This window comes from Erythrolamprus reginae, chromosome Z, assembly GCF_031021105.1.
Source record: "Erythrolamprus reginae isolate rEryReg1 chromosome Z, rEryReg1.hap1, whole genome shotgun sequence".
NCBI lineage: Eukaryota > Metazoa > Chordata > Lepidosauria > Squamata > Dipsadidae > Erythrolamprus > Erythrolamprus reginae.
In genome coordinates this window covers 141,336,076-141,352,795 of record NC_091963.1, presented here as the reverse complement: position 1 = coordinate 141,352,795, position 16,720 = coordinate 141,336,076, and the positions used below count along the sequence as shown (strand labels likewise).

The following is a 16,720-nucleotide window of genomic DNA, read 5'->3' as shown; positions in this document are numbered from 1 at the left end:
AATGCCAGCTCTCAGAAACAGGAAAGCCACATTCTTTTGGTGCAGACACAGCAATAATGAATGCCATGAATCTGAAGTTGGCTTTGCGGTTAAAAATAATCTTGTCTGAAAACTTGCCAGTCTTCCCAAGTGAGTGAATGACTGAAACTGCATCTCCCACTGCTGAGAGGAAAGCAAGCCACACTGATCAGTGCCTATGTGCCCACAATGACAAACCCAGATGAAGTAAATGAAGTAAACCAGAAATGCTTTGCATGTTGAAATTTCAGATAATGTCAATAACATTGGCAAATCAATAAAGAATAACAAATCAATAAGGTATATAGTAAAATTTAACAGGAAACCTTGTTTAATTGCAGACAGAAATGAATTCTTGAAAAAGGATCTACGTACTGTACTTAGAGTGAATTGGGTGATAAAAAGGCTATTTTTTTTTTAAATGACCACCAAAAGTAGTATTTGAACTTTGGTCACAGTAATTAGATCACATAAAATGAAATGAAGCATATCAGTTTGATTAAGAACATTTAGCTTGAAAGTAGATCCTGACAATAGGTAACAAAATTATACCTATTTTCTAAAGGTAAAGGAAGTCAAATCAACGTTTCCTCAATCAAATAGAATGTCACCTAGATGATTCCTAAGCTTACTGAACCATGTCCAATAACGGACAAACAGATATCATTTAATTATACCATGAGAACGAAACTGAATATGGACTGTGTGAGACTCTTTGGCTTCAAGGTCCATCTCAGAGATAGCAAGAATAGAAAGAACATATACAATTGCCTGTGATGTTGCCACTTTAATAGCAATAATGCATAGAATGGCCTGCTTTAGCAAGGTTAATTTAATTTAAATATCAGGTACCATTGTGTTTTCACAACTGGAGAAAAAGGAAACAATGTTGACAAAATAGTTTAATTTACTTTTTTATTAATTGCTCCCGTTTGTTAAGATCTGGCCTAATTATAATGATGTAACATTTGGGGAAAAAGATAAAAGCCAGGAGCCCAGCACTAGATGCCAAGATGGCAAAGATCTCCACAGCTATTGTGTATTTTCCTTTGGTGCTTATGTAGGCAGGAACAAAAGACAACCAGACACTGCAAAACACCAGCATGCTGAAAGTAATTGACTTGGTTTCCTGGAATGTGTCTGGTAACTTCCTAGCTAAAAAAGCTGCAATAAAACTAACAAAGGCCAAAAAGCCCATAAAACCTAAAACAGAATAAAACATTGCCACTGAACCTTCATTACATTCTATAATAATTTCAGTATTTATGGACCACATGTCAAAGTTTGGAAAGGGGGGAGAAATTAAAAGCCATGCCATACAAAAAGTACTTTGAATAAGAGAACAGGAAAGAACGATGGAAAGGGCCAGTCTTCTCCCAACCCAAGTCCTCATCTTCAATCCTGGCTTGGTGGCCATGAAAGCAAGAACCACAGTGATGGTTTTGGCCAACATGCAAGAAACAGCCACTGAGAAGATGATCCCAAAAGCAGTCTGTCGAAGGAGACAGGTCACCTTCATGGGTCGACCAATGAAAAGCAGAGAACAAAGGAAGGAAAGGAGGAGGGAAATGAGAAGGGTGTAGGAGAGGCTCCGGTTGTTGGCTTTGATGATGGGAGTATTGTGATACTTCAAGAAGATTCCTAGCACAAAAATTGTGGTAAAAGAAAGCAGAAGAGCTGATATGGCTAAGCCTGTTGCCAACTGGTCTCCATAAGATAGATAACTTACATGCTTTGGCAGGCATAAATCCTGTTCATTGTTTGGATATTGATCTTCTGGGCATTGGAAGCAATCATCCATATCTGGAAATCCAAATGTATATATTAATTCAAAACACTTCCAGAAAGTGCTTAGTATATTCCATGATATTGTAGTGCCCCATTGATACAAATGGTACAATTGTTATGACTGAGCTCCAGTGGAATAACATTTTTCTTGGTAAAGATTTTATACTAAAGAACACATTACTACTACTACTACTACTACTACTACTACTACTACTACTACTGTTGTTGTTGTTATTATTTTATTCACAAAAAACACACAGCAAATGAGATTTATATTCTGCATTTCATATCACAATATCACAAGTCAAATAGCTGCTGCTGCTGCTGCTGCTGCTGCTACTGCTGCTGCTGCTACTACTACTACTACTACTACTACTACTACTACTACTACTACTACTACACAAACTGTATTTGTTCATTGACCACAAAAAAGACATCAGTAAAAGAAACAAATCAACTCTTAATATCAATGGATTCCATTAACTATTTGTGAGAGAAGGTTATTTTTAATGTAGTAACATTTTGCTACTTTTAGATAGATAGATTATCATTTTTATCTAATAAATAAAGGAATGCAAATTATTAGGATGCCCTGTAAATTTAGGTCAAATGGATAATCAATGTGTGGTGAATTATCCCTGTAGAACTCACAGTGTATGAACAGTGGTTCTGGGGCATCTACGGTATATCACAGGGGCAGTTTCAAATTTCATAATGGATATTCCTATATTTCTCTTCTAAAACAGCTGAGGACAACAGCATTCAGAAGGACCATTCTGTAACTAAAATGGTCCACTTATGAGGTCATATTTCCCCAGTCCCTTATTTCACAATTCTTTTTCTTGTTGAACTGAGAAAAGTTATTCTAGCGTAAGTATCTCTCTCTTAAATGTTCCCCCCTCTCTCCCTCTCCTTTTTTTACCTGTCTGATCGGAAATCTTCCCCTTTGGACACGGAGTGCAACCATAGCAGCAAAACAATTTTCCTTCAATTTTGGTCTTTCTGTAACCTGAATGGCACTTCTTATTACAGAGAGAAATGGGTTTTTCCTGTTCAAAGTAATAATGATAATCATAATCATAATTGTAACTATAACCATAACCAAACCATAACCATAACCATAATCATAAAGATACTTTGCAATATAGAAAAACTTTCAAATGCTATATCTGTAAATGTATTAATATCCTTTCTCTCTGATATGGCTGAAACAAAAGGAAAAATCCTGGGAAATTTGAGAGAAGAAAATCCTTCCTATTAATTAAGCTAGAGTCAAATTTGTGACATTTGCAAGCAAAAAGGTAGAAAGAAAAGCTAAGGTGTTTCAATAATTTTTGTAAAACCCTGAAAATTTAAAAAAGACAGCTATCATCAAACCTAGAAGTAAACTGTTTCCTGAAACACTCAGGTAAGTCTAGATCAGGGGTGTCAAACTCATGGCTCATGGGCCAAATGTGTCATGTATTGGACCCACCTGGTTTAGTGAAGGGGGGAATGTCCTGATATACCATATGAAAATGATGTAACAACATGAGTTTGACATTACTGGTCCAGATGAAACAAGGCTGAAGATATCATGTTATGAAATTTCTCCTTTTAACCAGCAGAATAGCTGACAAATAAATGGACCAATCTCATTCTTTGTGGACTAGTGATGTGGTTTTCCATTGCATTTATCTTTTATTTGTTTACTAATAGCTGGATACCCATGTTGCAGTAAGAAACTATATGATTGGGTTTGATAAATTGACAGTTAAAGCTTGAAAATATATGTAGAATGTATAACTGCTTAGCATCAGAGCATGTTAATACAAGGCAACTGGCAGTTGGAACAGAGTTCTTTTCAGGTGAAGAAGGGGGAGTAGGCTGGATGAGTAAGCAGGCCATGCCCATGCCCTGTTTAGTGAAGGTGCAGCATCAGAGTGTGTTAAGAATACTATAAGAATTGCTAATGGTTTAATGTTCATTCCCAAAAACTCTTTCTTATCAACTACCTAAAAGCTAAGAGGAACATACATGCCAGGTTTCGAGTTTGTAGGCTTTACTGTTCTGGAGATTTTGTGATGTGCGAATGGTATTTGGTATGTATATGTGTGTGTGTGTATAGTATATATGTATGTATGTATATGTGTAGGTGTGTAAGTGTGTATGTATGTGTGTATGTGTGTATACATGCAGTGGTACCTCTATTTAAGAACGTCTCTACTTAAGAACTTTTCTAGATAAGAACCAGGTGTTCAAGATTTTTTCCCTCTTCTTAAGAACTATTTACTACTTAACAACCTGAGCCCTGAAAATTTTCCCAGGAAATTTATGAGCAGCATTAAGGCCCGGCCAGTTTCCTGCCATTCCCCCTTTAATCCCGGCCATCTCGGCTTTTCTAGGCTGCCAGAGGAGCCCTTCGGTGGCTCTTAAGGAGGCTTTGCCAGTCCAGAGTGAACGAAGCATTTTCTTTTCTCTGGGATCGTGGATAGGGAATAAACCTCTGCCAGTGTCCAGAAAAAAGAAATGCTCCCTTTGCTCTGGGCAGCCAAGGAGTCACCACAGCGAAGGAAAGGCGCCAGCTACAAATTGAGTGAGCGAGAGGAGAGGGGAGCCCTTCAGCATGGGAAGGAAGAGGCAGCAGGTAGCAGCAGCAGCAACCAGTGTATGGGAGGCAGTGTATGGGAGGCAGCCTTGCGCCAGGGGTATTGGAGACACATGCTCCTCCTCACTGCCTCAGAGCCCCTCTTTTTTAAAAAAAGCCTTGAAGTTTTGGGTTTTTTTGATTCCCCTCCCCTTCTTCCTTCGGCCGTGACTCTCCTCCTCCCCTTCTTCCTCCTCATCCTCCCACCCAATTTCCGAGCTTTTATTTTTTTTCCTAATGGATTTGCACGCATTATTTGCTTTTACATTGATTCCTATGGGAAAAATTGCTTCTTCTTAAGAACGTTTCTACTTAAAACCTGGTCATGGAACGAATTAAGTTCTTAAGTAGAGGTACCTCTCTCTCTCTCTCTCTCTCTCTCTCTCTCTCCCTGTGTGTATTAATTTATATAATATATTATATAAATTATATAAATAAAATTATATAAATAACATTTATATTAATATTACTATTGTGAAATAGTAATAATTAATAGTAATTATTAATAATAGTAATAAGCAATGATCGATTAAAAGAGTCAGTACTATAATTACTCTGGTAAATGGGTCGTTTAGAAACATGAAATATAAATAAATATCAAATATAAATACCAGCTTATTAGAATAAACAAACCAATAATGTAGAGCACAACTACCATGTTTCCCCAAAAATAAGACATGTCCTGATAATAAGCCCCACAGACCTTTTCAGGAATATCCCTCCCCCAAAATTCTTTCTAGGGAAAGGGGAGACATTCTGGGAGCTGCTCTTTCTCCAATGGGCAATCTTTTGGCCAGGAGAATGAGAGCAACCAACAGGTGGGTGTGCACACACACCATGGGACCAGCTTGGCTCATCTGGGCTCTGCCTACATCCGTTTTAAATGTGCTCCTGCCTGCAAATAACAGGAGGGAAGCATAGCACATTTCAAAACACTGCCGGAGCCAGCCCAGAGGAGGAAGCTAGTCCTCTGAGATGCACGTCCTACATGGGACTTGTAGCTCTGTCGGGTTCCTGGTGTTGTGCCCACTGACTCCCCTCTGGCTCTTGAGCAAAGCAGTAAGGGGAAAAAACTCTTGCAGGCTGCCTTAGGAAGAGCAAAACTTCTAGTCGGGCTGAGCCATGCTTCCTTGTCTTTTCCAAACATGCTGAATGCATGAAATCTTTCTCTCTTCAAAACTTCACCAGAAATGGTTGCTCTTGGAACAAAAGGGAAAAGATTCAGCCAAAAAGGTCCTTCTGGTGCTTTGTCTTACATGCACTCTTCCCCCTTCCTCACTGCTAAGAGAAGGGGGGTTCAAGAGAGATCCCACAAGGGTTTCTTCCCCCTATTGCTTTGCTTGAGAACCGGAGGTACGTCAGTGGACACAGCACCAGAAACACAATGGAGCTTCAAGTCTCATGCAGGACACATGTCTTTCAGCCTGCCCCACCATGCCCTGCCCCACCCCACCCTGCTCCACCTGACTTGCCACCCCAAAATTCAATTCCATTGCAAGATGTGCGTCCTGCCTGACCAGTACCTCTGTCTCATTCCTTAGCATTGTGTCCAGGGCAGCCCGTTCTAAAAGAAAATGTCCCATGAGTTTTCTTTTAGAATGGGCTGCCCTGGACACAATGCTGAGGAATGTAATGGAGGTACAACTATCAGATAGGATGCATCATGTGGCCCAGCCCATTTCTTGCACCTCCAAAATAATAAGCTCCCCCCGATAATAAGGCCAATACCATATTTTGGGGTTCCAAAAAATAAACCTCTGACTTGCTTGCATCTGATCTGATTTTCCAGTACGATCTTCCATTTTGGTGATACAATGTTTGACTTTTTCTTCTTTGGTCGTTTTGCATCCCAGATATTCAATCACCTGGTACACCAGTTGTGGCCCTATTTGGATAGGGAGTCATTGCTCACAGTCGCTCATGCCCTCATCACCTCGAGGTTCAACTACTGCAATGCTCTCTACATGGGGCTACCCTTGTATATAAACCACTATTTGAAAGATAAACATCTGTTTACTGTATTTTGCTCCTGGGCTGTTTCAAAATAATTACACTGTACACATTCTGACATAACATGAATCTCACCTGATTAAACCGGTTGGGCCAAATGATCTCTTCAGAAATAGTCAGTGGTTTCCCAGAGAGTGTTCCCGGATCTATTCTTCCAACTTTGACTCTAAGAAATGTCTGATTTGGAAATGTGATCCAATTAATAATATCAAATCTTGTAATGATTTCCCCATTGTTATCGAAGGAAATCTCTCCAGTACTGCTATTAAATGATATACACTGCAGAAAACGATGGAGCTTTAGAAATAGGGGATAAAAAAGGTAGAAAGATAAGAAGGCATTTCATTAAATCATCATCCATACTGTAGTTAATTGACCCTCAACATGTTCATCCAGCTACTATAACGTAAATAAAGCTAAATTCAGCAAATAAAACATTTTATAAATTTCTAGTAAAATGTTTAGAAATTTTCAAAATGATTCCACTGAAAGCTTCCATATATTATTACAAAGGCCTGTAAACTAGATAACTATGTATCTTATTGTTAATGAATGCCCTACCATACATAAAAACCAAAAAGATAAATTATATTTTCTCGATCATAGAAATTGCCAAGTTTGTATTTGCTAGGATAAAATTGCATTTATCTATTTTTCCATGCAAAGTAAGGCTGTACTTTTAATTTTTTCTGGTCATTCACTCTAAATGGACAATATGATGATGATCCCAACAAATAGAATAACTACAGTATATTAATAGTTGGAGTTGGAGAGGGGGGCAGCAGGCTGTCACCCCACCAGCCACACCTGGGCTAGCTGCCACCCCTCAAGCTCAGGCAACACTTCAGTTCCACACCATGTTCTAGGGTGACCCAAAGAAACTGTCCTTTTCCTCCATTGAGTGTGGGCCTATATTGATGAATACAAGGACCGCTACTATACAGGCAGCGTATTGACAAGTTAACCACCTTCCGAGGTGGGTAAAATGAGGACCCAGATTGTGGGGGCAATATGCTGGCTCTGTTAAAAACTGCTATTGCTAACATGTTGTAAGCCGCCCTGAGTCTAAGGAGAAGGGCAGCATAAATGAATGAATGAATGAATGAATGAATGAATGAATGAATGAATTTGGGAGAAGCAACAGAATAAGTCGCCAAATTCCATATTGAAGTGGGCCCCAAGTTAGATGACATGGGACTACTTAATCCAGTTGATGAGGAACAGATTCCAAGATGAAGTCCAACAGATAGATCCTGAGAAACAGATCCAAAAATTGAGGCAAGCTGGACAACCAGTGTAGCAACTTATATGGGAGTTTAGAAGAGTGACCGGGAAGGTGAAGGATTTTCCAAATGGCTCTTGTTGCACACATTCCGAGATGCGTTGGGTCCAGAATTGAAAGAGCCATGCGAGATCAGGGGAGTAGCACACCAAGTCCAAAATTGATATTCCACCACTAGCACTCTAGACTGAGTGGTTAAAAAATGAAAGGAAACCTGCATCGATCAGTTTGCCAGAAAGCAGTTGGGTCATAGGGTTCCAACTAAGATAGCAGCAACCCTGCACTTCTAGCCAACAAGGGGTGTAAAGTGCTATTAGTGTAGTCAGGAGTCAGGACAGGCACCAGGCCACTGAGTGCCTGGCATTAGCTCCCATTCTTCAGCTGAAGGCCAGGCCACCTCCAAATTCTAGGAAGAGTGGCCCAACACCGCTGGAATTGGGACAGCTGGAGCTGCAGTTGGAAGAGCACCCTTCTCCTCTAGATGATGATTAGACCTCACCTCAGAAGAAGAGGCAACCTGTTGGAATGGAGGGAGCAGCAATGGAGATGACCCAATGGTGAGTGAAGGAGTTCGCCCATTCCTCATAAGAACAAAGATTAAAATGCCCAAAAGAGAAAAGGAGGGAGAGGAAGATGCAGGGGTGGGCTGCTGCCCGGATGGGGTGGAATGGAGTGAGGTAGCAAAAATGGAGCTCCACCCCAGAGCACCCAATTTGCACTGAAAGATGTTGAAAGAAAATGCAGGGCAGCTTGCATAAACCATGCCCACAGTGTGGTAGTAAAGAATTTGGTAGCCCTTCACTGGTAGATGTCATAATTGATATGGGTTGCTTGTGGTGAGTAAACAGTAAAGTGTGGAAAAGTTGGGGATACATATCTGGGCCCTAGCGAGCCCCATCCATTTCCAACAGCTGGACGGATTGCTAATTGGGGGAATCTCAGCCATTCTCTTCACCAAGCCCATAGAGTTAAAGATGGGCCAATATTGTAAAAGTGGTTTCCGAGAGAGTGCTCCCAGATCTATACTTCCAACTTTGACTCTAAGAAATCTCTGATTTGGAAATGTGATCCAATTAATAATATCAAATCCTGTAATGATCTCCCCATTGTTATCAAAGGAAATCTCTCCAGTACTGCTATTAAATGATATACACTGCAGAAAATGATGGAGCTTTAAAAATAAGGGATAAAAAAGGTGCAAAGATTAGAATGCATTTCATTAAATCAGCATCTATACTGTAATTAATTGACCCTCAACATATTCAGCCAGCTACTATAATGTAAATAAAGCTAAATTCAGCAAATAAAACATTTTATACATTACTAGTAACATGTTTAGAAATTTTCTATATGATTCCAGTGAAAGCTTCTATATATTATTACAAAGGCCTGTAAACTAGATAACTATATATCTTATTGTTAATGAATGCCCTACCATACAGAAAAACCAAAAAGATAAATCATGGTCTCTCGTTCATAGAAATTGCCAAGTTTGTATTTGCTAGGATAAAATTGCATTTTGCACTTTATCAATTTTTCAATGCAAAGTAAGTCTATACTTTTAATTATTTGTGGTCATTCACACAAAATGGATAATTTGGGGATGAGCCCAACAAATGGAATAACTACAGTACAGTGGTACCTCGAGATACGAGTTTAATTCGTTCCGGACCTGGGCTCTTAAGTCGAGCAGCTCTTATCTCGAATGACTTTTCCCCATAGGAATTAATGTAAATAATTTTAATTGGTTCCAGCCCTCAAAAAACTCACAAAGTTAGTCTAAATTATGCAGAAAGACATGTTTTTAATGAAGAAATGTACATGTACATATAAATGAATAATGAAGTTTCTTTCACTTAACTTGTAAACTTTCTTAAACTTTTAAATTTACATATGTTCAACTTCTCTGCCACCCAATCCTGTAGGACAGAGGTCCCCAACCCTTTTTGCACCAGGGACCGGCTTTAAGCGATCAAGAGAGGAATGGGTGAATGAATGGACGGAGGGTGGGAAGGAAGGAAGGAAAGAGGGAAGGGACAGGAACAGAGGAAGGAAGCAAGGAAACTTATGAAAGGGGAGAGTAAGAGAGGAATGAGTGAAGGGAGGGAGGGAGGGAGGGAAGAAGGTGGGAAGGAGAAAGAAAAGAAGAAATAGAGGAAGGGAAGGTAAAAGAGAGAAAGAAAAAGAGCAAGAAAGAAAGAAAGAAAGAAAGAAAGGGGGAAGGGACAGGAACAGAGGAAGGAAGCAAGGAAACTTATGAAAGGGGAGAGTAAGAGAGGAATGAGTGGAGGGAGGGAGGGAAGAAGGTGGGAAGAAGAAAGAAAAGAAGAAATAGAGGAAGGGAAGGTAAAAGAGAGAAAGAAAAAGAGCAAGAAAGAAAGCAAGAAAGAAAGAAAGAAAAAAAAGAAAGAAAGGGGGAAGGGACAGGAACAGAGGAAGGAAGCAAGGAAACTTATGAAAGGGGAGAGTAAGAGAGGAATGAGTGAAGGGAGGGAGGGAGGGAAGAAGGTGGGAAGGAGAAAGAAAAGAAGAAATAGAGGAAGGGAAGGTAAAAGAGAGAAAGAAAAAGAGCAAGAAAGAAAGCTGCAAGCACCCCCCCCCCCGAGCCCCCCAGGCCGGCTGCAACCTTTTAAAACACGCGCGCCGCTTCGCAGCTGTCTCCTGAAGCCGAACGCAGAAGTTAGCGTTTGGCTTCAGGAGACAGCTCCTTGGCGCTTGTATCTCGAATTTGGGCTTGTAAGTAGAACAAAAATATCTCTCCCCTCCCAGCTCTTATCTCGAGTTGCTCTTAAGTAGAGCAGCTCTTATGTCGGGGTTCCACTGGCATTTCAGCTACAACAGAACTGATGCTAGAATTTGGAGAACCATGAGACATGTAAGCCATGCAGTCAAATTTCTAAACAGTACAAATTATAAGTTAACTGTAAAGCTTGAAAGCAAAATAAAAATCATCTTATTGTATTAAAAGTAAAGCATAATGTATAACTCACCAAACACATTGTGACCATCAGTTGAAAAATATACACCTAGGTCAGTCATAAATATTAGAATTAACTAAAAGCTGCATTTGTGATTGGCTTGAGAATGAAAAATCTGACTTTGAAGCAACAGTCAAATGTTCTAAATAGTATGTACTACAAGTTATATACTAAATAGTATGAAATACGAGTCTGCAGAGAGGGGCAGCATACAAAATCTAATTTTTTATTATTATTATTATTATTATTATTATTATTATTATTATTATTATTATTATTATTATTATCTCAATACAACACAGCAAACAAGATCACTATGCTGGATTTCATATTTCATCACCAGTCGGGCGCGTCCCAAGCGCCTAGGACTGCGTGATGTAGCGGCGAATTATGTTTGCCGATCCCAGTAAAGTGGCCTTTTGCAACTGACAGATGGAGATTTTGTCAATTCCGATGGTTTTCAAATGTCCGCTGAGATCCTTTGGTACTGCGCCCAGTGTGCCAAGTACCACTGGGACCACTTTCACTGGCTTATGCCAGAGTTTTTGCAGCTCGATTTTTAGATCTTCGTATTTCATTAATTTGTCTAGCTGCTTCTTCTCAATTCTGCTATCCCCTGGGATTGCGATGTCGATGATCCATACTTTCTTTTTCTCCACAATCAGGATGTCTGGTATGTTATGCTTCAGAATTCAGTCAGTCTGAAGTCAGAGATCCCACAGTAGTTTTGCTTGTTCATTTTCGATCACTTTTTCGGGCTTATGATCCTATCAGTTCTTTGCCACTGGTAAATGGTAGTTCCGGCACAAGTTCCAGGGGATCATCTGTGACACAGCATCATGTCTATGTTTGTAGTCAGTGTTTGTGATCTTTTTGCAACAGGTGAGTATGTGATCAATTGTTTCATCTGTTTCTTTACAGAGTCTGCACTTTGGATCATCTGTTGACTTTTCAATTCTGGCCTTGACAGCATTTGTTCTAATTTGTTCTTGTGCCGCATTATTATTATTATTATTATTATTATTATTATTATTATTATAATAACAAAGGTTTTTAGCTGTTGTAGTATTGGATTTTTACATTCTGTTTTTTGTCATTGTTGTTAGCCACCCCGAGTCCACGGAGAGGGGCGGCATACAAATCCAATAATTAAAATAAATAAATAAATTGTTGTTGTTGTTGTAACTCAAGATAAAGCAAAATGAAAATTACATTATCACATAGAAAGCAATGTACACACATAGCTGGTGCTCATCCAACATATTGTTACCATCACTTGCAAAACAAAACAATATTCACAAATATTGGAATTTAATAAAAGCTGAAAATATATCTGATAGGCTTCAAGAATGATGAAAAAATAAAGGCTGATAAACAATTTTACAACTGAATCAACGTGCTGTGGCTGCTGCGATGTTCTAAGTAGTCTGCTCACCTTCCATGACTTTTGACTGAGGAATATCTGTCTCTTCCATGACCTTTGCTGGCTTTGGAAAGAGTACATAATATGCAAAACATGTGCAATTGCATACACAGCTGTATAGATACTGTAACTATGGGCAGTCATGCTGGTTTCAAACACAGTCATGGGGAGACTCTCAAGTTTTTCCTCCCCAGTGCAGAGGGTCTCATCCTCTTGTTCTATAGAAGTCATTGGAAACATACAATTAAATGTTTGTTGCCAGAATTCTTTTAAAAAGCTGTCTTCTTTATCCAAAACTGGGTTTCTCATCTGAACAAAATTTTGGAACCCTGACACCTCCACTGATTGGACTGAAAGAGACAGAATTCCATGCATGAAATTAATGTCCTGACTCCTTTGAAAGAGAACTGATGAGAAGTCAACATCTGCTGTCATCACCCAGATTTTTGTACCATAGTCTACATTACTAAAGTCCAACATGTTGAGTAAAAACCTTATAGTTAATATACTCTGAAATTCTCCATGAAGCAACACAACATTAGTTGTGCTATTGAAAACCGTTTTTAAAATTGCATGTGATCTCTGAACAGTTTTTTCATCCTCGCTGAGAAAGCCAGCTGGTATTTTTTCTATAAATTCAAAGCAGACACCTTCTTGAGAAAACATAGGAAGAATATTTCTCCATAAAATATCTGCTATGTTGCCAATGTTGAGGAAAAATATTCCGATCCATTTCCATCCAAAATGCAGAATAATCTGGAGAAGTCCTTTGTACTGATTAATTGCATTTGGGAACATCCAGTAAAAGAAATGTGATGGAGTTTGGGTATTGATTTCTAGAGTAGAGGTATATGCAATCTAAATGAAACAAGGAAACAGGAAAGGTTTAAGCATTAGCATTTAGATTTATATATTGCTTCACGGTGCTTTACAGCCCTCTCCAAGTGGTTTACAGAGAGTAAGCATTTTGTCCCCAACAATCTGGGTCCTTATTTTACTGACTTTGGAAGGATGAAAGGCTGAATCAACCTTGAGCCTACCTAGATTTTTTCTGTCAAATTGCTGGCAGCCGGTTATAGCAGCTTGTAGTACTGCACTCTAACCATTGCGCCACCAAAGCATTTAGGTCCATTGGGACCTGGAATTTTAAAAATTAATATTCATTATTTTATTTAACATTATTTGTGAATAGAATAGAATAGAACAGAACAGAATGTAGAATAGAAAATAGAATAGAACATAGAATAAAAAATGGAATTGAATGGAGGGGAAGGGAAGGGAAGAGAAAGAAGAGAAGAGAAGAGAATTCTTTATTGATCAAGTATGATTGGACACACAAGGAATTGGCCTTTGGTGCATAAGTTCTAAGTCTACATAAAGGATATAAGTGATAAGTCACAATCATTTACATATAATGATATTCATTCAGCCATTGTATTTTATGTCTGCTAAATATATAACCAAAGTAATAAAATATTAATAGAGGTAAGATACTTCATGAAATATTTGAAAAGCAATAGGCTTAAAAACTGGATATTTTTTTCACCCAAAAAACCCAGCTCACTTGTACAAACTTATAAGGAGTCATGATGTTAGCCATATCAAGAAAAGCAACAGGACTTGGTCCCCCAATGACGGCTATCAGATTATTTTGGAGATGACATTTATAATTAGGGATGAATGCATCTGAAGCAAAGAGGAGCTCCATTGAAGCTTTGTAAGTATATTTTGGATTAAAATAGTCATTACAGATGGTGAAGCCTAAAGTGATGTTAGGTAAGGTGCAAGGACTTTGATTAATCTCCTTCACAGCAAAAACCAAAGCTAAAATGTGTTGATAGCTCTGAGTCAGTAATCTGCAAAATAAATACATAGAAAATTACTGTATTGCCATTGGCATTTCAAAATCTTTAAGAAAGAGAGTTCTTCTCTAACATGTTGCTAACATACAAAACATATAATAACAGTGAAAGGTTGAAATATAGCTTTAAAGCAGAAAATAGCAGAAAATTTGCTCCTAATTTTAAAGTACACAACTACTTACGCATGATCGGAAAGCATGTCCTGGAATGGGTTTATTCTGAACTGTAATATGTTCGTAAGAATGAGAGACTGTGAGAAAATGCCACCGATGATCTGGTCTCCTGGCTGATAATATTTTAAAAGGTTAGTAATGGGATGGGTCTTGGGGCATTTTAACACTGGCACTCTGCAGACACTTTTAGGAAGGGGCACCAATACCAATAATCTGAATACTATGATCATGAATGAAAATCTCCCCATAAAAGAACATTTCTCCATCTGGTTCATTAAAATTGAGGCAGCCTTTTTCAAATTCTAAGTCATGTCTTACTAGCCCGGTAACACAGTCTTTCCCAGTACATCTGTATTTCTGACCAGGGATATTTAACTTCTTTTTCCTTTTATCTGTAGCATCATCAACAGCTTGCCAAAGAAACTGCCATCCAAGTCATTATTCATAATTATAGGGTAAGCTTCTGGATGATTCCCATGCAATTTCTCTCTGATTCTCTCAACAATCTCAATGCCAGCTATCATTAAGAGAGAGAAAGAAAGTTCATAATTAGATAAAAGAGGACCTGAAAAGTGGAACAAATATTTAAACTGAAAAGAAATCCAAAATCTAGTTGTGTCTCTCTATGTTTTTTCATGCCAATTTTCTTACCTTGTTCCCATTTCTTTCAGGAATTTGGAAGCAGAGAAACTGAAATGTAGCCCTTATTATATTAGTTTTGACCTTGTAGATGATCCTCACTCTGTCAAGGACCTGGAGTACACATCTCTAATGCACTAAGTGCCAGAACTCATTGCAAAAGCATTGTCCAAAAGGCATTAAGAGTGGTTGACCTAATCTTATGTAGCTTCTTCTCTGGTAATATTGTACTGCTAACTAGAGCATACAAAACATTTGCTAGACCGTTTCGAGAATACAGCTCATCTTTCTGGAATCAACACTGAATATTGGACATTAATAGAATTGAGAATTTCTAGAGATATTTCCCAAGAAGAGTCCTCCATTTCGCTGTTCTCAACAGAATACCTTATGCCAACAGACTCAAAATTTTGGCCTTAGATAATTTAGAACTACACCACCTTCGATCAGACCTAAGTGTAAAAATTATCTGCTACAATGTCCTACCTGTCAATGACTATTTCAGTTTCAAAAATACATGAGGACACAATAGATACAAACCTAAAGTAAACTGGTCCAAACTTGATTGCAAAAAATATGATTTCAGGAACAGAATGGTCAATGCCTGGAATATATAACTTGACTCTGTAGTTTCTTCCCCAAAGCGCCAAAACCTTAACCTTAGACTGTGTACTGTTGACCTCACCCCATTCCTAAGACAACTGTAAGGGGAATGCATAAGCACACTAACATACTTACCATCCCTGTCCTAATATTCCCATGTATTTGTAACTATTTCATAACCATATTTATAGATTTTATGTATTCACAATCATGTTTATACTTCTTTCAGTAATCATATATATGCTTGACAAAAACAAAAAACACAAATAAACATATAAAAAATCTTTTAGGTTTTATTTTTTTAAGGATCTCTATCCAAAACTATCCAGAGTTAGGGAAAAAAACTTGTCTGTCTGTCTGAATCTGACACCTTTCTCCCATGTGAAGGGAAAATGGCTGTAGTTAAACAATTCTTTTCTTTTTTCTTTTCTTTTTTTGTTCCTTCCTTCCTTCATCCCTCCCTCCCTTTTCTCCTCATCCTCCTCTTCCTCCTTTTCCTCCTCATCCTTCCCCTATTCTCTTTAAAATGGGAGCACAAGCTTAACATTCTAATTTCCTTGAAGAAAAATTTGCATCTGCTGTCATGATCCAGAGCTTTGTGACAGCCTCAATTTTTGAAAGTTAGAACAAACCCCTTTAATTTAAAAGAAATAAACTATAATGCAGCAAAGAAAAAGAGCAGAGACAGCCCAAGCTTCATAACCTTCAAGCCGCTTCTCATTTTGGAATGCATATATTCTGATTGTCTTACTGATACTGCTCCACCAGACCCCAAAACTCTCATTTCCAGTATTTACTTTTCCCCCTCCAACTTTTCCTCTAAAATTCAAAGGAAAACAAAGGTGGTGAATCATGGTCATATGCCGGACTTTAGAGTAAATTGACTGAATTGCTGTTTCTTTCTTACTCTTCCCATCCTCGTTATATTATTAATATATAATATAGTTCATTAAAATAAAATGTATTAATTAAAAATGGAAGGGAGCAAAAAACTTCCTTTGGCCAAACTGTATAAATGAATCCATCACTGTTGGATACACCTGGTGTCAAGCTGGTGCATAAGTTGGTGATTAATTAAGGGCTTGCCACACTTTCTATAGAAGGTATGATGTTTATGGGAACTTGGGAGGGGTGATTTTCATGAGGGAACAGATGCAACCACAAAACATTATTTCCAGTGGATCAAGGCCATCCTATACCCACACCCCTGGGCAGAAGCAGAAGGAAGATTGGCTAGGCTGCAACAATCTGAGTGGGCAACATGAGAGGTGTGCGGGTGGGGGACAAAGGATGTGAACTTTCAACTGGGTGGGAAACT

General features: G+C 38.5%; 1 protein-coding gene across 1 annotated transcript; it reads right to left on the bottom strand.

Annotated features, from left to right (window-relative positions):
* Positions 1-925: 925 nt before the first annotated feature.
* On the bottom strand, positions 926-14,822 carry LOC139154209 (vomeronasal type-2 receptor 26-like). The gene is made up of 6 exons (XM_070728640.1): positions 14,812-14,822; positions 13,690-13,981; positions 12,138-12,983; positions 6,518-6,739; positions 2,729-2,855; positions 926-1,821 (listed from the first exon to the last, which is right to left on the bottom strand). Exons 1-6 carry the CDS (start codon positions 14,820-14,822, stop codon positions 926-928), a joined length of 2,394 nt encoding a protein of 797 aa, XP_070584741.1.
* Positions 14,823-16,720: the final 1,898 nt, after the last annotated feature.